General features: G+C 32.8%; 4 protein-coding genes across 5 annotated transcripts; 2 read left to right on the forward strand and 2 right to left on the reverse strand.

Moving 5' to 3' along the window:
- Positions 1-628: 628 nt before the first annotated feature.
- Positions 629-2,817, reverse strand: LOC105803262 (pentatricopeptide repeat-containing protein At5g48910). Its single transcript, XM_012635336.2, has one exon. It carries the CDS (start codon positions 2,685-2,687, stop codon positions 753-755), a length of 1,935 nt encoding a protein of 644 aa, XP_012490790.1. The 5' UTR covers positions 2,688-2,817; the 3' UTR covers positions 629-752.
- Positions 2,818-10,518: 7,701 nt separating this feature from the next.
- On the forward strand, positions 10,519-11,302 carry LOC105803265 (15.7 kDa heat shock protein, peroxisomal). Its single transcript, XM_012635340.2, has 2 exons — positions 10,519-10,792; positions 10,918-11,302. Exons 1-2 carry the CDS (start codon positions 10,654-10,656, stop codon positions 11,202-11,204), a joined length of 426 nt encoding a protein of 141 aa, XP_012490794.2. The 5' UTR covers positions 10,519-10,653; the 3' UTR covers positions 11,205-11,302.
- A 4,797-nt stretch (positions 11,303-16,099) lies between these two features.
- LOC105803264 (N-terminal acetyltransferase A complex catalytic subunit NAA10) lies at positions 16,100-17,463 on the forward strand. Its single transcript, XM_012635339.2, has 2 exons — positions 16,100-16,449; positions 16,845-17,463. The coding sequence occupies exons 1-2, from the start codon at positions 16,150-16,152 to the stop codon at positions 17,166-17,168; spliced, it is 624 nt and encodes a 207-aa protein (XP_012490793.1). The 5' UTR covers positions 16,100-16,149; the 3' UTR covers positions 17,169-17,463.
- Positions 17,464-21,138: 3,675 nt separating this feature from the next.
- On the reverse strand, positions 21,139-25,102 carry LOC105803263 (transcription factor PIF1). 2 transcript variants are annotated; one of them, XM_012635338.2, is made up of 8 exons: positions 24,618-25,102; positions 23,636-24,533; positions 22,911-23,009; positions 22,753-22,818; positions 22,602-22,667; positions 21,878-22,234; positions 21,664-21,727; positions 21,139-21,530 (listed from the first exon to the last, which is right to left on the reverse strand). In XM_012635338.2, exons 1-8 carry the CDS (start codon positions 24,710-24,712, stop codon positions 21,526-21,528), a joined length of 1,650 nt encoding a protein of 549 aa, XP_012490792.1. In that variant the 5' UTR covers positions 24,713-25,102; the 3' UTR covers positions 21,139-21,525. The 2 variants fall into 2 exon arrangements, with proteins under 2 accessions (XP_012490792.1, XP_012490791.1); XM_012635337.2 differs by having other exon boundaries at positions 21,139-21,727; positions 24,618-25,101.

The following is a 25,102-nucleotide window of genomic DNA, read 5'->3' on the forward strand; positions in this document are numbered from 1 at the left end:
ACCAAGTATTATTATTTTAGATTTTCAGTAATATTACAACACCTCCCTCAATTTTAATTTTGTGCTTTGGAGTATCGTAATTAATATCTTACTTTGCAATCGCATTTCTTAAACATGCGCACTAATGATGTTCTTCACACTATTTACGTTAGAGGTGAGGGTCTGAAATTATTTTGAGTTTAATTAAAAAATTAAAATTTTATTAAAACGAATATATATGAATTTAAAATTTTATATATTTGAAATTTTTTCAAAATAAAATAATTATAATTTAGTATTATAATTTTTTAAATATATAAATTTCGAATTTTCGAAAATTATTTTAAATTTTTTTGTTCAGAGATCAATTTGCTCATTTTCAGAATTAACAGTGGTCAAAAAGTATTTACATCAATTTGTTATTCGAACTCGAATGACTTGACTTGATTAAGTTGAAATTCAAATTCTTTTTTTAACTTTTTTGAATCAATTCAAGTTTTACTCACCTTAATTTAGGGTTTGGGAGTTAGGTTATTGTAAAACATGGAATGTCAAATTCAACATGTTAGACATTTGAGCAATTGCCAATACGGTGAAGCACATATTTAGCCCTTGAAATGAAGAACATGTTGGTAACAAGGCAACGAGATTTGCAGTCATGTTTCTTCAAAAATTTTGATTCAAATCAGAGATAACTAATTATTTAATGCTACCACTAAAGAAGTTATTAGTATATACTTAAAACCACATAAATGGGGAATGGAGGAGGGGTGTCACCAGTAGTCCTTGCAAGAACATAAACCATTCTCAAAATGGTGAAAACGCCTTCGATCCCTAACAATTATTTCGCGTTTGTAGATCTTCGAGATTAGTTTTATCCAAGAGTGACAATCATCGCATACACGGAGGTTCTTCACTATCCCAAGCGGTGTTCCAGGGTTTGTGCTGATTAAGCCAAATGCAATGGCAATCCTTTCACTGTGATAGTATAGTGTGCTTTCTTTTTCTTCCTCATCGTCGATGTTGAGCAAAACTTGCGAGGTATCAGGCTTATATCCTACCAACCTCATTTGCTCGGCAATTTCGAGTAGCATTGAATGAATCTCTTTAGCTCTGGGGTGGGAATCATCTTCCACAAGAAACTGATGAACAATTCCATCTAGCTCAATCCAACTGCATCCAGGGTCTTTCCTTACATTCATCTCATTCATTTTTAACCTCACCCTTGCAACTGATTCCCAATCTCTAGAAGCAGCATATATATTTGACAATGCCACGTAAGCTCCGCTATCACGAGGAGCCATATTCATCAAAATCTGTGCAACACGGTCTCCCATCTCTATATTCCCATGCATCTTACAGGCACCTAACAAGGCCTTCCATGTCACATCATCGGGTTTTATTGGCATGTTCAATATAAACTCTTCAGCTTCTTTAAGTAGCCCAGCACGGCCTAATAGATCAACCATACATCCATAATGTTCAAGCCTAGGTTCAAAGTCAACCTCATTGACAATATGATTGAAAAATAAACGCCCCTCTTCTACTAACCCTGCATGGCTACAAGCAGTCAAGATACCTATGTAGACAACACCACTAGGAGTTACCCCCTCACGTTCCATCCTTGAAAAATAATCAAGAGCATCCTTCGCTCTACCATGGATTGCGAGACCCCCGATTATCGCACTCCATGTAATTGTATTCGGTTTACTTATCCTGTTAAAGACCTGAACTGCTTTCTCAATGCTCCCGCACTTAGCATACATATCAATCAATGCAGAGCCAAGCACATCATCGATCACAATGTCATTCCTCTCAGCATACAAATGCACCCATTTCCCCAACTCAAGTGCCCCAATTCTTGAAATTGCAGAAAGAACGCTCACCAAAGTCACGTAATTAGGCCTCACTTTCCCCATTTGCATCAAACGAAACATCTCAATTGCTTCCATAAAATATCCATTTTGGGCGTATCCGGAAATCATCACATTCCATGAAATTACACTTCTTTGAGACATTTTATCAAACAATTCCCTAGCAGCCGTTAAATCCCCAATTCTGATATACCCATCGATCATCACATTCCATAAAACAATATTACCCTCTATTCTCCTCTTATCATTTACTAATTTGCCATCATTTTCAAATTCAACCATCATTTTGTTAAGCAGAAACTGAGCTTTCTCCATGGCTCCACACATAACATACATTCTTACAAGATTGCTCGCAACAAACTCATCTTTTTCAAACCCAAATTTCACAGCTAAACCATGAACCTGTTCCCCTTCTAGAAGCTTCCCAGTTCTAGCACAGGCCTTAAAAACCGAAGGAAAAGTAAATCTGTTAGGCAAAACGGTCCCGTCGGTGAGCATTTCAGTGAATAAAAGCAATGCTTCTAGCGGTTCATTCGTTTCATCGTTTTCATCAGATTCCGTTAGAGCTCGGATGACTGTGTTCCAAGAAAAACAGTTAGGTTCGCTCATTTGGCGGAAAACCTTGCGGGCGTAGCCGATGTCACGGTGAGCGGAAAGGGAGCAGAATTTGAGAATTTCGGCTGCGGCTAAAGGGTCGTGGATTTGGCCTGTTTTGAGGAAGAGGGCGTGGACTTGGTGAAGTTCTCTCATGGTTTTGCATCTTGTGATTTGTGGGAAGAGCGATGAAGGGTGGGTAGGTGATCCAGCGGTGGCGGCGATTGTTGTTGGGTTCATCCAGGCGGTTCACATGTGGAGGCTTCTGAAGCTGTGGATGGGGTTTATTTTGGGTGGTGGAGGAGGGGAGGTTTCTTCCAAGGATATGGCGGGTTTAGGTGAATACAGTTGTAACACTAACCAATGGAAGTGTGCCATGTCATTTTTCATCTTCTACTTATACTAATTTAGCTGTAAAAAATTTAAAACATTATATTTTAACAAATCATATATTATTACCATAAACATAAATATTATTTATCTTGATATTATTAATTATTTAAATAAAATGTTTAAAATAAATTCCATTTTCCTCAATTACATTCAAAATTAATTAAAATGTTAGAAACATTAAAAGGATGATAGTTGTAAAACTATTTAATAAGATAATTAAACCACAAGATTAGCTTTTACATGCAAAATTAGGTATATATGTCGGTTTAAAAAATAATTTAGTGTTTTAAGTCGTTTTATTTAAAAATTAGATAAATAGATCGATTTGAGGAGAAGTGGCAAAAACATTTTTTTTGGTGATGTGGCAAAAAAGGTGAAGATGCGCTTTGCAGAATGCACTTTAAGTGAAAACGCGTCCTACGTAGCGTATTTTCACCCTCTCTCTTGCCATGCCACCTGAAAACGTTTTTTTTGTAAAAAATAATAATAAATTAACAATTAGGCTAAATTTTGAAAACTTGAGAATCCTGGGATAAAATTTACATCCCATCTTTTTCGTGGTAGAACAGAAATATTATTTGTTAAACTAAGCTTTATTTTATAATATGTTTTGATATAACAAATTGAAGTGTTTTTAATTAAAGTTAAAGTTGAACAAAATTGGACAAAATTGATAAAATCAAGTTAAAATGGTTTCAATTGAGTTAAACATTTTCAATCATGTTAAAACTATTTTAAACAAGTCAATTTTGCTTTAGGGCCTAAGTATAGATAGTTTTCAAGATATCGATACCCATTCTAAAATCAATATCAAATTGACATTATGTTTTCAATTTACACAAAAAGTATTGATACATTTTACCAAGTTTCGATAATTTATTTTTGGTATAGTTGTAAACTAATTTCAACAGTCACTGAATCAGGCATTAACTATTAATAGTATCGATACTCGTAAAAAAAGTATCGATACCTTTTGTTGTAGGTGAATTTAATGATCTGGTATTTTCATCCTCAACGGCTCTATTAACTTTCACAACAACCCCAACAGTTGGAAATGTATTAAAGGGTATAAATATCATGTTCTAAAGGTCCTACAACAAGGAGAGAGATCATCAAGCTTAAAGATCAATCAAAACAACATTAGTGCTTAATTCTTTCATATTCTTCTTGTAAATACTTATGAGCTTTCATTGTATTCATTTAGCTCAAGTGTTATTCTTTGTATTTATGCTTAATTGGCAAACACATCAATCTTGTAAGGATTACTTCTTAGTTTGCTATTTTTTGTTTTCTTTGAGAATGTTGAGTCTTAAGTTTTAAGTAGAAACCTTAAGGGAGTTGCAATCTTAAGATTTTGGGTAGAAATCTTAAGAGAGATTGTAAGGTTAAACATTGTCGTTGTTAAATTAGTGAATTTGGGAAAATCTTTAGTTATGGAAAGTTAAGGTAGTAGAGTAGGCAATTAGGGCTGAACCACTATAAATTGTTGTGTTCTTTATTGCACATTATTTCATTGCTTTCACAAATTTTCTTAAGGCCAATTCACCCCCTCTTGGTGATTTCGAGTTGATCTTTTAAGCTAACATTATCTTTAAAAACTTTTTAGAAAAACTCTTCTTGTTAGATTTCTACCCAACATTTTAAAATATGTTTCATATTTGGTGGTAAAGTTTCCTACAAAATGAAGATTGATATGGAGAAGTTTTCATAATTAAATTTCAAGCCGAAGATTTGCATAAGGACAAGATTGTTGATGTTAAAAATTTGAAGTTCAAAAATCAACCTAACAAAGTATTTATTTTAAGCATGTTTAAATTTGGCTAATGAGTATTTATTTTTCTGTATAATGTTTTCTTTTTAAGCATGTGAAATAGGTTTTTTTGGTGAAGATGGGTAGATGAATTAGAGTCGTTATTTATTATGATAGTCAAATTTGTGACACCAAAATTGGGGTTGTTTTTGTATCAACCCAATCTACATAATTGGCTTTCAACCAGAGCATCAAATTGAATGAGTTTCTATCAATAATTATAAGTAAAGTCTTGACTTCAAGCCAGAGGAGAGTTTTGAGCTTGAAATATAGATATTTAACGTTAAATATCTATATATGATATAATTGAGCTCAAATGAGACATGGATGTTGAGTTAATGCTCGATACACATTGCTCTACTAGAAATGTTATACTAGAGTTATATGTCCAGTTTGTCAATGTCGGGGAAGGTGGTTCAAGTTTGGCAACAGTTCCAGTTAATTTGCTTCGGGAACAGAAAGTAGAAAGTTCAACCACACGGTTGTGCGATGATTTCATGGCGTTGTTACAAAGCTCATATCAGGGGATTCTAGAATCATCAATGGGAAGGCATTCCTCAATTTAAAATTTGGCGTACGATTGGGGTTTGCTGGTAACACGAACATAGAGACCCTGACACAACATTCTATGAGTGTTTTTTTATTTAAACTTTAAAAAGTCGATGTTCTATGCTAGAAACATTTATACGGACATCCCATCAAGTTACATGGGTGGGCAATCAATAAATAATATTGGTTTTAACGCAGGGTTGACGAAAATGGATGATGTTTTCCCTACAACCTGCACTAGTGAAGGGACATCCAAACCTAGACATGAAACTGCAACTGGGGTTGATAACGAAGAGAAAGCTAAAACCAATGATGATTTAATACGGTAGCCCGGATTAGATGGTTTAGAAATTGTATTATTTTCTGAACTAGAGGTCTTTCATATTAAACCAAAGGGGAGTGATTCTGAAAGTGAAGGTCCGGACAATGCTAAAGGAACCCAACCAGATTTTATGGCATATGTGTAACAACCGGATTTTTCAGTGGTGTCGAAAATAGTGGTTTCGAGGCCACCAAATCTAGCGAGTAAGTTTTAAATATTATTATTTAATATTTATAAGTCAAATATGATTTTAAAAAGGTTTTTGATTTGATAATTTATGTTTTATAATGATTTATTAGGTTCAAGTGGTAAGACCCTAAGGTCAACTGGTTTTAGAAAGTGAGGTATCGAGACCTCATTTCTATAAACAGAACTGTAAATATTTTTATAAATATTTAAGGAGTGTCATTAAGGTGGTATTAAAGTTTCGTTGAAAAATTTTAACATTTCGATAGTTAATTAATTAAAATGACTAAATCATAAAAGATGTAAAATTTAGTCACTATTTGATTTGAGTGATTAAATGGTTTATTGAATAAGGAAAAGGGACTTAAATGGTAATTAGACCATTCAAGCATTGGTGGACGTTAGTGGGCTTTTAAATTGTTAAAGTTTGATTATATTTATAAGGGTAAAATAGTAAATTATTAAATATGTATAATATAACAAAAACATGATAAAAATTCATTATCATCTTCTTCATTTTAAAAACCACCACCGAAACTCGAAAGGAGAAGAAAACATTTGGCCAACTTTGGTTTGGTGATTTGGTAAGCAAACTTTACTCGTTTTTAATAATTTTTATGTTTTTGAGATCGTTGCAACTAGGTCCAACTAACCCGTACCTTCGTTTCTGATTCTGTTAAAAATTTTGGAAGTTTCCATTGATAAATATTAGATTTTTTTTTTATGAATAACATGGATTTGGAGCTTTGATTGTGTTGTGTGATGATTTTGTAAAGTGATTTTTGTTAAATATTGATTTTAGGATTAAATTGTAAAAATGTCAAAATATTAGGGTTTGATAGTAAATTTTAGGTTTATTAGAGGTTGTATGAGGACCTAGAATATTTGGATAGATTATTAATTTGAGAAAATTAGTTAATTTGATAGATTAACTAATTAAGGGATTAAATTGTAAAAGTTTGGGGTAATTCGTAAATTTGAAAAATAAAAGTGTATTAATTGTAAAATGGATTGGAAATGAAATATATGCTAATAAATGGGTAATTTTATATTTTATATCAAGATCTCATAGATACTGTGGAAAAGGAAAAATAGCGAATAGTCCCTAAACTTCTGCAATTACTACAATTAGTCCAGTTAAGTTTGTACGGTTAAAATTTAACATTTGTATAAATTTATGATTGGTATTATGTATATATTCTATTGTTGGAAATGAATTATTGTTTGAATTATAATATTGAATTAGATATTCGATTTGAATTGAACGCGAGATTTGAGTACATTCATGATTTGGTGTATGACGGGGGTTTGGAGTGGTGATGTTATTAGAGGGAGATATCAGCATTTTACCCAAGTAAACTGAGGTTCAGCATTTGTTGCGAACTCTCGTGTTTTACTTTCTGTTTGGCGTGATAGGTTGGATCAGCTCTTACGAGCTTCTATTTAGCTTACGAGCTTCTGTTCAGCTTTCGAGTTTCTATTGGTGTACTCGGGAGGACCAGCTCTTATGAGATTCTGTTGACAATGTACTCTTATCTGTAAGTCGTTCTTCGAATGGAAAAATCTCAGTAAGGTGATTTATTTAATGAATTTGAAAGACATGTTATTTATTTTTGTATTGATTTGAATATAGATGTATTTATCGATTGAAGTTGTGAATGACAGAGAGTTGTCATGTATGGTTTTTTTATTATTATTTGATTTATTATAGTTAGTTCGATAAGTTTTTTGGTTTATCTTGTCAAACTTACTAAGCTTCATTAAGCTTACTTGTGTTGTTTAATGTCATTGTAGATTTTCGAAAGATTGGACGATCAGCTCAGCACTAAAGTCACACTATCCAGTTTATCTCGATAGTTTTTGAAACGTTAAATTCAGATTATATGGCATGTATAGGCTCTTATGCTATTTTGGTTAATGTTTGACTTATGTAAATGCTATGAATGATATTTTGTGCAAATAACTAATTTGCAAAGGGTATGAGAATGAGGTATAGTTGTTATGCTAGTATGCGTGAATTACATATATTTGATTTGTTGTGGTTGTGGTAACTTTGCTAGGTATTTTGATTTGGTATTGCTTGAATGAGTTGATGAATTGAATTAATATGTATTTTGAGATTAAATTGGATATAATTGTGGTACCAATGAGGGTACATTGGTTAGACACATATTAGGTTGGTTTTGATGTGTTTTTTACTCGATTAATGTCATTTTGATTTTGTATTTTGGTTAGTATTTGAGTTTCTTAAGGTTCAAGTAATTCGATTATGTTTGTATTAATGTATTATTTGAATGATTTACTATTTCGTTGTCATGTAATACTCCGTAACCCTATTCCAGTGACGAATACAGGTTAAGGGTGTTACAATATGAGCCTCCACCCCACATGCTTAATGTTGACATTGATGCTGAAGATGGGTTAGAATTTCCAAAACTTACTCATAGAAGACCAAGCAATGCTAGTTCTTCTACAATTTTCGACGATTTACAAGTTGGAATGAAATTTTCCTCCAAAGATGATGTTGTTGCAGTGAAGCGGTATAGCAAAAAGCATGGGGTCAACTTTCATGTTACAAAATCGTGAGCCAAAAATATGAGCCGAAGTGTGCAATGCGTGATGGTAGATATCCGTGGAAAATCATGGCATTTGTGAGAAATAAGGCGGGGTTCATTGTCTTACCTATGGTGAAATATTTTTGTTGTTGCAAGTATGTCACATGATCATCCGAAATTAGATTCTAACATTATCTCTAACATTGTATTACCAATGGTGAAAGCAAATCCTAGAATTTTCGTTCCGATTTTGATTACTAATATTCGTAGTGAGTACGATGACACTGTGTCATACTACAAGGCATGAGTTGCAAGACAAAGAGAAATGGAAAAGATGACTAACGAGTGGGAAAAATCATATAATGATTTGTGACAATGGTTGAAGGTACTGAATCAATATGTCCCAAGTACCGTCATCAATCTACAAACGGAACCTGCGTATCATAGAAATCGAATGGTCCAAGGGAAAAGAATTTTCCATTGTCTCTTTTAGACATTCAAGTCCTGCATTGAAGCATTCTGATATTGTAAGCCATTAGTCCAAATTGACGGCACATTTATGTACGGGAGATATGAACATCACTTGTTATTGGCTATTGCACTGGATGATAATCGAAAAATCTTGTTAATAGCTTTTGCAATTGTTAAACAAGAAATTGCTGATGCTTGGGACTTTTTCTTAACTAACTTGAGAAGACATGTTGTGTAACAACCTGATATATGCATCATTTCTGATAAGGCACTCGGAATACAGGATGCGATTGATCGACATTGAAGCCTATGAGACTGTGCACAACATAGGTATTGTATACGTCATATTAGGCCAAATTACATGAGTTGATTTTACAAGGATAATGAGCGATGATATGTTATTAAAATGGGCAAGTAGTAAATATTATTTTCTATATAATATGTATAATTTTAAAAAAATTAAAAATGTTTTTTACAAAGTTCTAAAATATATAATAATATTTAAAAATTTAAAAATGTTATAAAATTAATATATATATTTCATTTTTACAACTTTTTTTACTTTTATATATTATTTTGACTTTTTAAATTTTAGAATTTTACATTTTAGAATTTTACAAAAAAAATTATTTTTAAACTTTTTTTTAAAAATATATATATTATATATGATATTTTTATATTTTTAATCAATATAATATATAAAATATTAAAAATAAAAAAGACACATGGTGTATTTTAATAGTGCCACATAACCAGTCAACGAGTGATCGATGCCTTTCAACGGTCGGTCAAAATAAAAAATGTTTTTAATATTTAAATATTTAATATTATACTTTTTACTTTTTTAAAATTCAAATTTATTTTTTTAAAATAAACCTAATTGCCACGGGACATTTTTTTCATTAGTCAAAACATACCACATGGTGCTTTTTCAATGGCTAAAGTTGTCTAACAAATTTTTTGCTACAAAATGAACCAAAATAGAGGAAATTGATATTTAAATATCAAATTGGGACAAAAAATTTAGGTACCAAAGTGAAAAAATGAGTTTATTTTAAAGGTCAAATCATAAATTAAGCCTATTATCTATCTTTCACATAATGAACCAAAAAGACAAATTTTGCTATTAGTCTCTATATTTTGTTAAAGTTTTGGATTTAATCCATATATTTTAATTCAATTAATTTTAGTTTTTGTACTTTTGAATTGATAAATTTTAATCCTTATACTTTACTTAATTTTGAAATTTTAGTTCGACCCAAACTATCACATTTAAATTAATTTGATTAAATTCAATTACTAGTATTGTATTATGCATACAGATTGTAGATTTAGTCTATATTTTCTAATTGGGTCATTCTAAGTCCCTATACTGTTCAAATTATGAAATCTCAATCTTAACACAAATGACAATCATTAGTCCATTAACTGAACTTTTAGTATGCAATATGTAGAAATAATAAGTTGAAATGACATTATGCTTATATAGTGAGTAACATGTTTGTTGCATAAGATTTGGGAGATAGCAGAACTTAACTTTATGGATTTAGTAGTTATCATATGGAGAGGACTGAAATTTTAAAATTTGAAAAGTCCAAGGACTAAAAATATCAAATTAAAGTAAAATGACTAAATCCATAATTTTCATAAAGTACAAGAACTAATAGCAGAATTTAACCAAGAGAACTAAAACGCGCGCGTGAATTCATAAAATATGAAAAAATAAAATAAAACAAGGATATGAATAAAAATCCCATAATAAAATATAAAGCCCAAGCCCCAAGAACATTCTGGATATTCTCGACTCTTCTGGCATCCCTTCAACACCCCCTCGTATTTATCAACTTATAGCCCCCTTGCCTGCCCTCCACTCTGAACGCATTCAACGTCAATAGATAATTGAGAGCTGAGAGACACGCCATGGCAGATGGTATATTGGGTCACCCATTCAGGCGCCTCTTTTGGAGCCCTCCAATCTTCCGTGAATGGTCTGGATCCCCCGCTCTCATGGATTGGCTCGAATCCCCCACTGCCCACATCTTCAAGTTCAACGTCCCAGGTTTAACTTCCACCCCCCTCTCTTCCTCTTTTTTTTTTTCCCTTCATTCTTTTAGCAATATCCTCCACCAAAATCAAAGTCTAAGCTGAGATTTGTTGTTTGGGTTGGTGAATTTGTATATATAGGATACAATAAGGAGGATATAAAAGTGCAGATACAAGATGGGAATATTATGCATCTAAAAGGAGAGGGTATTAAAGAGGAGAGTCACACGAAAGAAACTGTTTGGCATGTTACGGAGAGAGGGACAGGGAAAGCTGAATTTTCTCGGGAAATTGAATTGCCAGAAAATGTGAAGATTGAGCAGATTAAGGCCCAAGTGGAAAACGGTGTGCTCACAATTGTTGCTCCAAAAGATTCAACTCCAAAGCCTTCTAAAGTGCGAAGTGTTAACATCACTAGCAAACTCTGAGCAAATGGAACAAGCTTTAAGCTTTGAATAAATCTTGAAAATAAAAGAGCTGTACCCATTGTTACTTGTATCATAAATAAACAAATCCAATTCATATACATTTCTTCTGTCTATATGATTAGACATTTCTTGTTTATACTCAATTTTTAAATTATTAAAATTACAAATCCTAAAATTGTATCAAAATGAACGTTGGATAAAACCTTGGCTTTTTTTAATAAAAATAAATTTTGAATAAAATAATATTTTAATTTATGATATTTTTAAATTTTTAATCAAATTGATGGTCTTGACTCTAATATCAATTTATTTAAGGGCTAAAATAATAATAAAAATATACAAAGTAATAAAGTATGTATATTAAAATAAAATTTATAAAACTAATAACGTAAATTAAAAATTTTATTAATAATCGATTTTGTTTCTAATCATATTATATACATATTTTATTGATTTAAATAAAAATTATTTTAATTACGAAAGAGCATATTCTTAATTTTTCTAACTAAAAATATAAAAGTGTAATTAAATATATAAAAATTAAAACTCTTATTAGATAACACAAGTAAAAAATATAAATATACAATTTGACACATGATTATTTCACCCAAATGACCCAAAAAAATAATTATTTACGTAAATAGCCCTAGTTCAAAAATAATATCTAAATGACCTGAAATGAACACTAAATTTAGGTTATGGGGGCTAGATGATCGGCATCAATATTTTTTCTAACAAAATCATTAGCTGATGATTGTGTTAGGGGTTAAAAAATAATTTTTAGGGTTTTAGACACTAGATGGTCGGCATCCATATATTTTTTCTCAAACCGTATCATACTGGTATATATTTATACCTGTATTTTTTAAAAAAAATTGGGGGTGCTAGCACATTGATGGTCGATACCCTTTATCTGATTAAAAAATAATTTTTAGGTCAAGGTCGGCCAACAAAGGCTCACGCTGACCCAACAAAAGGGGACGGGAATATTCAAACATAACCTCTCCTCGTTTTTTCATCTTTTTTATTTCCCGAGTTTGATTAAAAATTTTATATTTTAAAATAATATTGTGCTACTTATCATGTTGTTAATTATCATTATATCATTCACATTATTATTAAATTTAAAAGTTAATTTAAATTTAATATGCACAATTAAATTAGATTTTCTTTCATAAAACTAGAATCTACTTTAATAATTTTTATCTTTTATAACAATTCAAATAAATAAATTAATTTTATCAAGAAAATAAATAATATTTTCTAAATATACAAGATAAATTTATTTATAAATTAAATTTTAAAATATAAAGATAACGTAAATATTTTCAAATGATTTTTATAAATTAATTTAATCTATAAGGTAAGTTTCTTTTATAAAATATATTATACGTTATTTTTAAAATTTAAATTTATTTAAAATTAATTTTAAATACTATTTAATTATTTCTAAATTTATAAATATATTACACATTATTTTTTAAAACAAAAGAAACAATAATTTAGCAATGTTTATTTCAATTATTATAAAAGATGAAAATTATTAAAACAGGTTCTAATTTTATGAAAATAAATTAATTTAATTGTGCATATTAATTTAAATTTAATAATAATGTGAATGATGCAATAATAATTAACAACACGATAAGATCTAATATTATTTTAAAATATAAAATTTGTAATCAAACATGGGAAATAAAAAATATGGGAAAACGAGGAGGGGTTAATGTTGCAATATTCCCACCCCTTTTGTTGGGTAAAAAAATAATAAATTTGGAGTTTTGGACACTAGAAGGCCGGCACGAAGGCCGGCACCCATGTATTTTTTTCAAACCGAATCATACTGTATTTATACCAGTATTTTTAAAAAAATTTGAGGTGTTGACACACTGATGGTCAGCATCCCTTTATCAGATAAAAAAATAATTTTTTTGGGTGTTGGCACGTTGATGGCTGGCACCCCTTTATCTGATTAAAAAAATATTTTGGGTCAGGTGCCAGTCAACAAATGCCCAAAACAGTACTAGCTTGCTAGCATGTCAGGTGCCGACCAACAAAGGTCTACACTAACCTTTGACACAATCATCAGCCAATGGTTGTGTTAAAAAAAATAGTGGTGCCGACCATTTGGTCCCCATAATCTAATTTTACTGTTCATTTCAGGTTATTTAGGTGATTGTTTTTGAACCAGGGTCATTTACGTAAATATTTTTTGGGATCATTTGGGTAGAATAACCGACATATATAATTGTCATTATAATCGTATAGCTTTAATAGATTTGTTAGTAGAAAGGCTTAATATATCATTTGGTATTTAAGTTTGACATTTTTTTAATGCAATACATTTGTTTTTTTTGTCTAATTTGGTGCTTATATTTGACAAAATTTATATATTTTGATACCCAAAGGTAACGATATTAGTTTCTTAGTCTTTAAATTCGGATTTTAATATTGATTTGATGAAAGTTAATTGCTAATATTATTAGGTTTGAAGCTTTCATGATTTGGTCAATAGAACAAATTTAGTATTAATTGTAAATTTATTTATTTATCAAATATGGTTCGATAGGTGTGGTTTAATTTGCGTTTTAGAACTGATTTGGTGAAGGTTAATTGTCAATATTACTAGCTAATTATGAATTTTATCAAATCAACTCTAAAACCCGAATTAGACACTAAAAATTTATATTGTTACCTTGAAGTACCAAAATATATAACTTTAAATCAAATATATGTACCAAAGTTGAATAAAAAATAACACAAATACTACAGTAAAAAAGTGTGAAACTCTAATATCAAATAATATATTAAAGTATTAGGACAAATTGAACAAATCAAGTCCATCCTCAACCTAGTAATAGCTATGCAAAGGCTAGAACAGTTACTGAATTTATATTTATAATATATATATATTGTTATAATTGTTGATGCAAAATTTGATAGAAGAATAGGTGGTTTATCATTGAGTTTACAAATTTTTAAGAATTATTTGATCACTGAAAATAAATTGAGCCATAGTTTATTGTTAAGTGAATCAGGTAGATGAATTATGATAAGCTGTTTATTTGTGTTTTTGAATATAATGATAGAGTTCGTTGTCTTACCATGTGATCCCATTTGAGTTCACTACAGTGGCAGAGCCAATGAGCCTCCCTAGAATAGAAAAAAATTCATTTAGGTCTTTCTATAGTTTATTAAATTTTAAGTTAGTAATGGTAAAATTGTATTTTTACTCTCAAACACAATAAAAAATTTGATTGAATCTTTTAAAAATTATAAAGATATAGACTATTAAAATGACGAAATTATATTTTTACTATCGTAAAAATATACAATTTAATTCGCCCCCAAAATAATTTTCTGACTCCACCACTAGTTCACTTTAATATGAAGTATTGATCATGTGTTACTGTGTTGCATGTGATGTAAATGTATGCACTTTGATTACACGTAATATTTATTTTTGTAAAAAGGAAGTTTTTTTAAATAATTGATTTAAACGAGATAATATATATAAATAAATAAGTTTGATAAAATATTTGTATTCTTAAATATCGGTGTGAAATTTAATAGATGGTTTAAAATTATATGAGCCGAATTTATCAGATTCCGATTACATAATAGATAATTCAAATTTTATTTTATGATCTTAAAACATTCCTTTTTTTTTTGTTTGTTGATTACCCAGCAGAATAAATTATAGTTGTATTTTACAGAAACTGTAATTCGATATGGTTCGAATAACTATTTTATTTAACACAAATATTTTATAAATTTAATTATACAAAATATTGTTTAAATGTTAAAATAGAATTTTGAACTAACAAACAATAAAACGACTTTTTTACTCAAATAATAAAAAAAATTAATTACGAAAATAGACATTTGCTATAGTGTTCTGACGGTATTGCCTAACATATTGACGGCACCAGATTAAAATGTAATGACTTAAAATATTTAGGCACCTGACTTGTAAATTTATTGTTTTGATTGTCACTTGAAGAAAAGATTTAAGAGCAGCCGCAGCACCAAACTTTAAATAGAGTAAATTATTTCATAGACTCCCTTGTTTATTATTATTTTTATTTCCTTTAACACCAAAAATAGAGAGGTCTCTTACCAATTAGTCCAAAAAAGAAAGATTTCTACTAAAAAATACTTTTGTAAAAAAGCCGATTCAACTGGAAATAAATTTTATTTATTTTTGAAAAATAATTTTTTGTTCAAATTATATTTGACATGGCAATTAACGGTTTTCATAGTAGTTTTCTTTCGCTCACATTATATTTAGAAACTATAAATTTAACTAATAATTATAATTTATACTAATAATATTTTTCTAAAGCTTTTGTAATTATAATTTTATACCGTGTTCGCATATCAAATTGATAATGAAATTATAATTATTTCTCGAAAAATAAATAAAATATATTTTCAGTTGGAATAAGCTTTTTATAAAAATATTTTTTGGTAGAAAATTTTTTTTGACTAATTGGTAAGAGGTAAGAGGCTTCTCTATTTTTGGTGTTAAAGGGGAGTAAAAAATAATAATAAATAAGGGAGTTATGAAACAATTTACCCTATTTAAAGTTTGGTGCTGACTTTTTTTTTTTGCCAATCAAAACAGGAACTTTACAGATCAAGTCATTGAATATTTTAGGTCATCACATTTCAGTCTAGTGCACCAATATGTCAAGTGGCACTGTCAGAACACAGTAGTAAATGCCTATTTTCGTAATTTATTATTATATTATTTAGATAAAAAGCCCAATAAAACAGGTCCAGCCCACTAAACATTGGAAACTATTGGTCTAATCACATTGGGCCTAGCCCATCCAAGTTCATCTATCATCTGAAAACCCCTTTCCTGTCCTCTTAAAAGTAAACTTGAAAATCATAAAAATCCCAAATCCCTAATTCTGGAATTAAACAAACAAAGAGAACAATGGTGTGCATACGCAAGGCGACCATGGACGACCTACTGGCTATGCAAGCTTGCAACTTGCTTTGCCTTCCCGAGAATTACCAGATGAAATACTATTTCTACCACATCCTCTCTTGGCCTCAGCTTCTTTACGTCGCCGAGGACTACAACGGCCGCATCGTCGGTTACGTCCTCGCTAAGATGGAGGACGAAAGCAACGAGTGCCACGGCCACATTACCTCTCTCGCCGTCCTCCGCACTCACCGCAAGCTTGGCCTCGCCACTAAGCTCATGAACGCCGCCCAAGCCGCCATGGAGCAGGTCTCTTACCTTATTTATTTATTTATTTATTCATATTTCCTTTTTTTTTGTGATCATGTAACGGGCCATGAAGCTTTGGAAGTTTGATTTCTCCTCATATTGCCTATGTTATTGCTAATTAGAAACATATTTACTTGCAAATTCGATAGTTGCTTTGTTATATTTTGAAAGCAAAAAGCAGACAATGATTGTATGCGAAGTAAAACTTAATAATCTAATATTTGTATGATGAAATACTGAATGGTTTTGCTTTTTATATAGAATGCTTATGTTAGAATTACTGTTCCATTTAGGGTTTGTTTTTAGCAGTTCTTGAATAAATTGAATGCAAAATTAATCAGAAAGGAAGAAGAAAAATTTTGCATTCTTCATTACCAGTGGACAAATTGATGCAGGTGTTTGGAGCAGAGTATGTGTCGCTGCATGTGAGGAAGAGTAACAGGGCAGCGTTTAATCTGTATACCCAGACGTTGGGATATAAGATTCATGATGTGGAGGCCAAGTATTATGCAGATGGGGAGGATGCATATGACATGAGGAAGCAGTTGAAAGAAAAGACGAACCATCATCATGGTCATCATCATCACCACCACCACCACCATCATCATGGTGGTGGATGTTGTTCAGGTGATGCAAGAAGTGGAGAAGCGGCTCACACACGAGGAGACTCAAAATCAGAGTCAAAAGCTAGCACAAAATCTGATTCCAAAACTGGATGATTACTTGAGGTAAACACAAGTATATGGAGAACTATGCGTGGTATTTGTGGCTCATGGTATTTTTAGTTTGTTTATTGAAGTAATAATCTGACTGGAGATTTCAAAACTAGTTGGCTTGCTACATGGGATTTAGTATGACCACTGCTGATGCAATGGTGTCTGTACTGTCTTTGTTTTACAGTGCTTTTTTGTCTGGATTCTGGTCAGATGTTTTCTTGTTCCACCTTGCGTTTTAAACAATTGAAATAGCTCTTTGCATTTCACTTTATGCATTCATGGTTATGGCTTGTTGGCATCTCTGCTCCCTTTGTATTCAATGCTTGTTGATGGCCCTTTTTCAAGCACTTTCCCTTCTATGTTTTCATTTACTCATGCAAGATACAAAGTGTTGCTCCTGTGAACCGAATGAAATGCTAGTTGAGAAATTACAAGGATGCATTATGATATTGATATATATATATATAGAGAGAGAGAGAGAGAGAGAGGTTTAATTAATATTTTCAGATAAAAGTGGATTATGTGGATGTCTGCAACTAGAGTGGCTAGTTGTTGGTAGTCTATTCTTTGGGAGCATATTGATATTAAGTAGTTGGCTATCTGCCAATCCTGGTGATGGTATGGGGGGCTCTTGTACTTGAATCTTAAAGTTGGAGTTTGTGTTCCAGTGGCCTGTAACAATCAATACTTGAACGTTTGTATCACGGCATTGTCTATGATGGTGGATATCTTTTGAACATTCTCGAGATATGGCTATGGAGAGGGTTTAGAATTATTTGGCAATGGAGTTTTGTGGAAATGGATATGATTGTAAGACGTGTTGTTTCCCATATACCAAAAAAAAAAAGAAGAAAAACAGTTAAAGGTATGAATCTCGAGAAGGGGTGTGTTGTTCAGTGTTCAAGTCATCAGTCATCAATGGGTCTTAAGCACAAATGTGACAGGCACTTGATTTCAGCCTCAGCCCAGTGCAGATCCAAAGATAGTTCAATGTACATTTTCGCATTGGTATTTCCTCCTGCTGTGAATGGATGTTGTCAAATCTACTATCGGGATGTTCTGTTTCAACATATGCCTCACTCTATTATAGATGCGTAATTTTGAAAACTATTGTTATCTCCATGGAAGTTGGATATATTCATCTTTGTCTCTTTTTGTATTAATTCGATTTTTGTTAGTTATTTTTAATGTTTGTCTTTTCAACATAATTTTTTAAAAATATTTAAAAATTGATAACTTTGGGACAAAATTCCCAACCAAAAAAGAAGGATTTATGTTGGAAAGTAGAAATTAAATAAATGTTTGAATATTAGTTTGAGAAAAATGGATGGCATGATACAATGTAAAAGATTTAGGGTTTTAATATGCATATACACAACAAAAAATCCAGGATGGTTTTCTCTCCTAATTGTTTGTACAGTATGAGGGGTAGGGTTACTAACATGATCTAGGGAAATACTTGGGTTTCCCTTTACATGTCGAAAGGGTAACTCGTAGAGATTATTATTACATTATCAAGAAAGTTAAGGGTAAGCTAAAAAGCTTGGAAAGCAAATCTCCTCTCCCCTGCGGAGAGACATGTATTTATCCAATCTACTATCGCCACCATTCCAAATTATTTTATGCAGTTTCGAATGCTGCCCACTTGTGTTCTTAATCAACTTGATCGTTAAATTGAGATTTTCTCTAGAGTGGAAGAGAGGGAACAAAGAAACTACATTTGGTTAATTGAGATTCGGTGGCACGATGGAAGGATCATGGAGGATTTTGTCTCCAAATAGCTAAATTTAAAAATCAAGCTCACTTGGTGAAATTGGGCTGGCGACTCATTAAAGGGAAGGATACGCTTCGGGCAAAGACTCTTTTAACAAAATACGTGCAGGACTCTAGGCACCTTCTATCTTTGCGTAATACATGTACGACTCGGAAGTCACTTAGGAACATAAGTCATATCTTTGCATTTGGTCTTAGATGGGGTGGTAGGGATGACCGTTTAGTGAATTTCTGGCATGATAACTAGTTTAAATTAGATGCCTTTAGAGATATTTTATAGGGACCTGTACTACAAGATGAAGGTAATAGGACCTTCCACCACGTTAGAGATAGTTGGGTTGTGTAAGGGCTCTGTATTATTTCGGTCCAATTACCTCAAGAACTCTTGAAGGCTTTTTTTTTTTTAAGTACGCCTGTCCTTAATTCCTCTAACGATAATGGTACTTTATGTTGGGTTCCTCGAGTACTGGTTGCTTTACTCTTTCAAGTGCATATTCCCTCAGTACAAGCAGGAATTTCGCTGTAGCCCTCAAAAGAAACTAATCTCTGAAAATCTATCTGGAAAGTTAGAATTCCCCCCAAAATAAAAATTATGTTGTACAGTGTTCATAATGCTATTCCCAATAAGGCTTTCCTCTGCTCAAAGAATCTAAATGCAAAGGCACTTTGCCCCCTTTGCTCTAGCTCCCAAGAAGACATCGGTCATCTCTTTAGAGAATGCTCCATCAAAGAAGGTCCATGGAAAAATCTCTACAACTGTATTCAATTCATACCTCCTGCCTCTCACTGTTGGGAAGATTGGATTTCTACGAATCTATTGTCTAAAACTTGAATAAACAAACTAAAGGTACCCTGAAATACGTTATTTGTATTTGCTCTATGAAAAATTTGGTTGTTTAGGAATGCCTGTATTTTTGGGAATTCTCGTCCCTTTGAGAGTTTTGTATCTAGAGTCTTTTCAACAAGAAGGAAATTTGTGGCCATCTTCCCATTTGCTAGAAGAGTGTCCCCTTTCATCTTTCATTCTAGTCATGTGGAAACTACTTCCAAGGGGTTGGTACAAACTCAACACAGATGAATCATCATTACGTAGCCCTAATTCGAGACCATGAGGGGAATTGGATTATCTAGTGTAGAAGCAGAATTGTGGGCCCTAAGGGATGGCTACAGTTAGCAAATAGGCAGAATATCGAAAACATTGAGATTGAACTTGATGCTACAACTGACATTCATTTTATAAAATTTGAACTAACCTCTAACATTTTTCTGTCACCTTTGATTAAAGAGTGCAATATGTTCCTTCAGTCTTTGACTACTAACACCTTGAAGCGAGTATTTTGAGAAGGGAATAAATGTGCGGATGCATTAGCTCAATGAATTAGTAATCTCAGTTTACCTTCTCCCTAGTTGGTTTAACTCCTACCACTAGCTGACAAGCAGAGGTGTAGTATGTATCAAATGACTTTTGTCGACAATATATATATAATTTTACCTGATGAGTAGGGTGAATAAAATAATTGTGATAATTTTATATGGTAAGCAGGGTGAGTAAAATAATGACTAAAATTGTTGAATCAAAACATTCCGTCCCTCTCGTTTGAAGTGAAATCATTCCAAATTTATAGTTATATCATCTATAATAATAATAATAAAATATGCATGAGCAACCCTGGGAGGGCAGCCATACCAGTTGACATTGTATAACACCCTAGACAAAAGGCTCAAACTTGGCACATTTTCAGTGCGGTTAAATTCTATAATTAATCCAAACGTCGACTGCCGCTACCTAATGCGATGGCATGAAATAAACGGTCAATAAAAGCAAACGCTACATCAAAGCACAGTATATAATGCTAAATCATAAGAAGAAAAAAAAAATCTATCTGAAATTCTAAAGAATTCATGACAGAAATTATATACATTTTTATATAATTAAAAAAAGAAACTTTAAAAGAATTCAGAATTTGTTTCTGAAATTATATTTTTCTCAGATATTATAAAAATAAAATTACTAAAAGTTAAAATTTAAAAATACTTTTTGATTAAATTAAATATTTTTTAATTAAAAATTGACTAATAATTACAAACTCATGCCTTATAAAATTAAAGTACAAGCAGTAATAATTCAGCAAATTCAGTTTAATTGAATCAGAAACAACTTGGGAGAGAAGGGGTGGCGTTGTCAGCAAAATCAGAGTCATCCCACCAACCACAATATGTCTTTATTTTTCTTATTTTTTCAAGGTTAAAATATATCACAACTTCATGTACACTTCACAAATTTAGAATTTAATACCTGTACTTCAAATTTTTAAAAGTAAAAACACAGGACTAAATTTTAAATTTACGAAGAGTACATATATTTAACTTCCCAAACCTCAACAAATAGGAAACAAACTATAAAAGAGGAATATGGGAAAACTGAGGGGGAACTATCTCCATAGTAACGTGATAATTACATGTTAGCTGCGTTATAATAATGAATTGCCTAGTTGAAACCCAAAATAGTTTATCTCAGACAAACGACAAAACATTAAGAAAGGCAGAGGAATCCTTTCTGGACTCTGGAGTGAGCCACGCAGAATTTTCAACCTGTACAATTCACACCAACTTCACTCTTTTATTGATATGATTAGAATGGGTACGGCATGTGCTCTGTCTTATCATTTCGCATATGCATATCAACAACTTGTGATGATATGGAACTAGAAACTAATGGACCTACCTGTTGGGTGATTCTCAACTTTCTCAGCTCCCCTTCTGCTACTTGGCTGGGCCATTGCTTGACCCTGTCAAAGGTGAAACTCGTAATTAGTATGTCTCAATGTGATTGAGGTGGTGTTTTGTCAGAATCAGACATCTTAGGAAGAAAATTTTCTTTAAGATATTGTCATGAGTGAATCAAATCAAGCCCTGATTTGGAGGCAAGATGACATTACCTGTGGATGGGGTATTTGCATAGTTTGGTGAAGACCAATATACTGCTGGGCCTGGTTTAGGTTTTGCATGACAAGCGGGTTTGGGATGGGGTCTGATTGATTGCTTGGTTGGAATCCTGATGGGTCAGGAGCTGGAACTGATGGTGGCATATGAAAGGCTGGCATAGGAATCCTTGGACCCAAATGAGCTGCAGCTGCCGATGTTGGTAATGCTGAACCAGCCACAACGTTGGGAAACGACATCATTGGCCGAATTATTCCCATATCCATGCCCATACTCATCCCAATTCCCATTGGGGATATATACTGCTGAACACCTGGAAACATTGGGACCATGCCACAACCCATAGACATCATCTGCAGAAAGATTGTTATGCACATTATTGATTTTTGGTAAAATGAATTCCATAAATCCCGAAGCTTATGTTAGTCCAATTTAGTTTTCAGCCATTTTTGTTTCTTTCTCACAACTCATTTTGAGTTATTTATTAAGCATGCTAACGAATCAAAGGACACTTAACGCAATTATGCCAGAAAATTTTATAGTGTTGATTGTTGATCAAGGGCTTTTTAGTGTTGTAGCATTAAGTCATGATTGATGACCCACACGACTGAAAAGAAAAGACACAAGTTAATATTGTTGGCATTTTACACCTATAAATAGAGTTGAAAGAAGAAAACTTTTTGACACATCTTTCATTAACCATAACCAAATAATACATACCTGAACTTGCATCTGAAGTGATTTCAAGTAATCAATTGCATCATCCAGCATTGAAGCTTTATCTGACTGAGACTCAAAAATATGGAATATGTCAATAATGGCAAAGAGAGAAATGTACAAACAACTCCTAAATGGTCAATGACAAACAAACCTTGTTGCAACGAGGTATAAGTTCTTGCAAAGCCCTCATCTTTTCATTTATACGATCCCTGCGTCTCTGCACGTAAACGCCATGTAACTAACCAGAAGAAGAAGAAGAACAAATTCAATAACACTACTCTAATTAATGTCAATATATAAGATACTGACCCTCTCGGAGAGGTTATGGACCTCTGCAGCACGAGACCTTTTTGCAGATGTGGATCCACGCGTTTGTTTCTTCGTGTCAGCCGACTCAAACTCAGCATTCTTTGGCAACATTAATAAAAGCTATCAGTAAAAAGTAAATTGAATTTTGATATAAAGAAAAAGATGAGTAACATTTGGGTGATCTCTACTAATGAAAACCAGCTTAAGGCTGATTCTTTCAGAATTCCCATGCATCCAAGCTACGTAAACACTAGACTAAAGGATGTCTTAATAAAAAATAAAAAAAGAAGAAGTTTTAAGCCAATTAAATACATTAAAAAATTATAAACATTTTTTTAATCGAAAAAAAATTACTAAATGATATCTTAAAAGGATGCCCAAAAAGAAAAAGAAAATCCAAGAGCCAACTGACAAACAAGCATTGGGTGTAAGTGCAAGTGTAACAAATATTCTCATTTTTAATTAATAAAGTCCAATTCTTTTCACTCCCACTTGATACTGCAAACCTCTTTCCTCCTCCAATCATCCAACTCATGTCCACCTTTCAATTATGTCGTACACGTGGCGTTTCTACAGTTCCCAAATAATGCACCAAGTGTCCAGTGGTGGCAGTGAGCCAGTAGTGACAAAGAGAAGGGTGCTCATGTTAAAAGACGTTACCCAAGGCGCACGTTAGCCGAGACAGCAGATAACTTTTTACATTTTTAAACTCCAATAAAACTAACCTCGCTGTGACATTCGGCTTCGTCCAGTTCTCTGCCTTTACGCTTCCGGTCTTCAGCCGAGGCCGCCTTTTGAGCCGTAGGTTCAGCGCTAGCACTGGAGCCTCCAGGTGATGATGTCACGGTGACCTCGCACGTGGCTAAACTGTCTTTGTTGGCACCCAGTCTGACGTCAGCTGATTGCAAATAGGGTACTCCAGCGGCGCTCATATTGGCGTTGGCATTGTTGTTGTTGTTGTTGTTCCCGCCAGATGCCGCCTCAGTGTTGCTGGGCATAACCTGAGCGGCTCTCGATTCAGGAGCTGCCGCCGGAGTATTGCTCGAATCAACGACCGTCGATTCCCCCATTACATTCTTCGAATTCGAGAGTTCAGATTGCTCCGTCCTCGCCGTTATATGCCTCGAGAAGTGAGAGAAGTTGTGGATCCTTGCCGGCTCCAACTCATTCCTCCTAGCCGGCGGTACCGGGGGCCTAGGAACTGATTCCTTAGCTGAAGCAGAAACCGAAACTTGAGAAACTCTTTTAAGTATAGGAGGAGTGGAAGTTGCCACAGTGGAGCTCATGCAAGGTGCGACGGCAGCGGTGGGGGAGGAGGAGGGAGGATAGAGGAGATCAGTGCAGAAATCGTGGTCGAAATTTGCGTCGCTGATAGGATAGTGAAGCCACGAAGCCATTTCATCTTCTTGCATGAAGAGATGATCGGTAAGCAATTGCTGTTGCTCTTGATGATGATGACGACGATGCTTGTGAGATGGTGATGATGACCGGATCTCCCTGGGAGCCGAATGATCGGCGTCGAGAAGTTTGAACGACGGCAATTTCTTCATAGATCGTTGATTTTGGCTCTGCATAACAACTTGTCCGTTTTGCCACAACAGCTCCATGATTTCATCCTCTGGTCTGTTTTTGTATTTTATCAATTCACAATTTTCATAGTACATAAGATTAAAAAGGAAAAAGCAGAAGAAAAAAAATGAAGATTACCTGGAAGGAGGCTTTTCAACTCGAGTTAAACTAGAAGGTGAAAGGAATATTGCATAATCGTCTTCCATTTTGAAATCTGGAACGCAGTGATTCATCCTTTATATATATATATATATATATGTAAAATTAAAAATAAAAAAGGAAAAGGTCACCTAATTGAACTATTTAAGCTAAGAAAATCGAAGAATTGTTTCTCTGGAAATTATTTTGAAAAGAAAAAAGGGAAAAAGGGAGTGTTATCTTCGTTGAAGTATGTGCTATACATGTTTTAGCTGCTGGTAATGAAATTGATGGTGAAGAAAAAACTAGACACAAAAAAAACAGAACTGAAAATCTGAATCCATGTGTCGCCTACTGCTGCTGTCTTATAGCAGCGTTCAAATAAACATAATTTTTCTTCTTTAGTTTTTCCGAAGATTTTTCTGTCGGCTGTAGGGTTTGTTTTTGTAATAGAAAAGATAAAGTGTTCTCTCACTTCCCTCTTT

This window comes from Gossypium raimondii, chromosome 11 (genome assembly GCF_025698545.1).
Source record: "Gossypium raimondii isolate GPD5lz chromosome 11, ASM2569854v1, whole genome shotgun sequence".
In the NCBI taxonomy this organism is placed as follows: Eukaryota; Viridiplantae; Streptophyta; class Magnoliopsida; order Malvales; family Malvaceae; genus Gossypium; species Gossypium raimondii.

Bases quoted from the DNA above. Each gene is read 5' to 3' on its own strand.
- LOC105803262 (XM_012635336.2), bottom strand. From the start codon at position 2,687: ATGAACCCAACAACAATCGCCGCCACCGCTGGATCACCTACCCACCCT.
- LOC105803263 (XM_012635337.2), bottom strand. From the start codon at position 24,712: ATGAATCACTGCGTTCCAGATTTCAAAATGGAAGACGATTATGCAATA. The intron at 24,534-24,617 runs GTAATCTTCATT...ATACAAAAACAG, and splicing joins GTTGAAAAGCCTCCTTCCAG to ACCAGAGGATGAAATCATGG. The intron at 22,235-22,601 runs GTATGTATTATT...ATCTTTCTGCAG, and splicing joins CACTTCAGATGCAAGTTCAG to ATGATGTCTATGGGTTGTGG.
- LOC105803265 (XM_012635340.2), top strand. From the start codon at position 10,654: ATGGCAGATGGTATATTGGGTCACCCATTCAGGCGCCTCTTTTGGAGC. The intron at 10,793-10,917 runs GTTTAACTTCCA...TTGTATATATAG, and splicing joins CTTCAAGTTCAACGTCCCAG to GATACAATAAGGAGGATATA.
- LOC105803264 (XM_012635339.2), top strand. From the start codon at position 16,150: ATGGTGTGCATACGCAAGGCGACCATGGACGACCTACTGGCTATGCAA. The intron at 16,450-16,844 runs GTCTCTTACCTT...AAATTGATGCAG, and splicing joins CCCAAGCCGCCATGGAGCAG to GTGTTTGGAGCAGAGTATGT.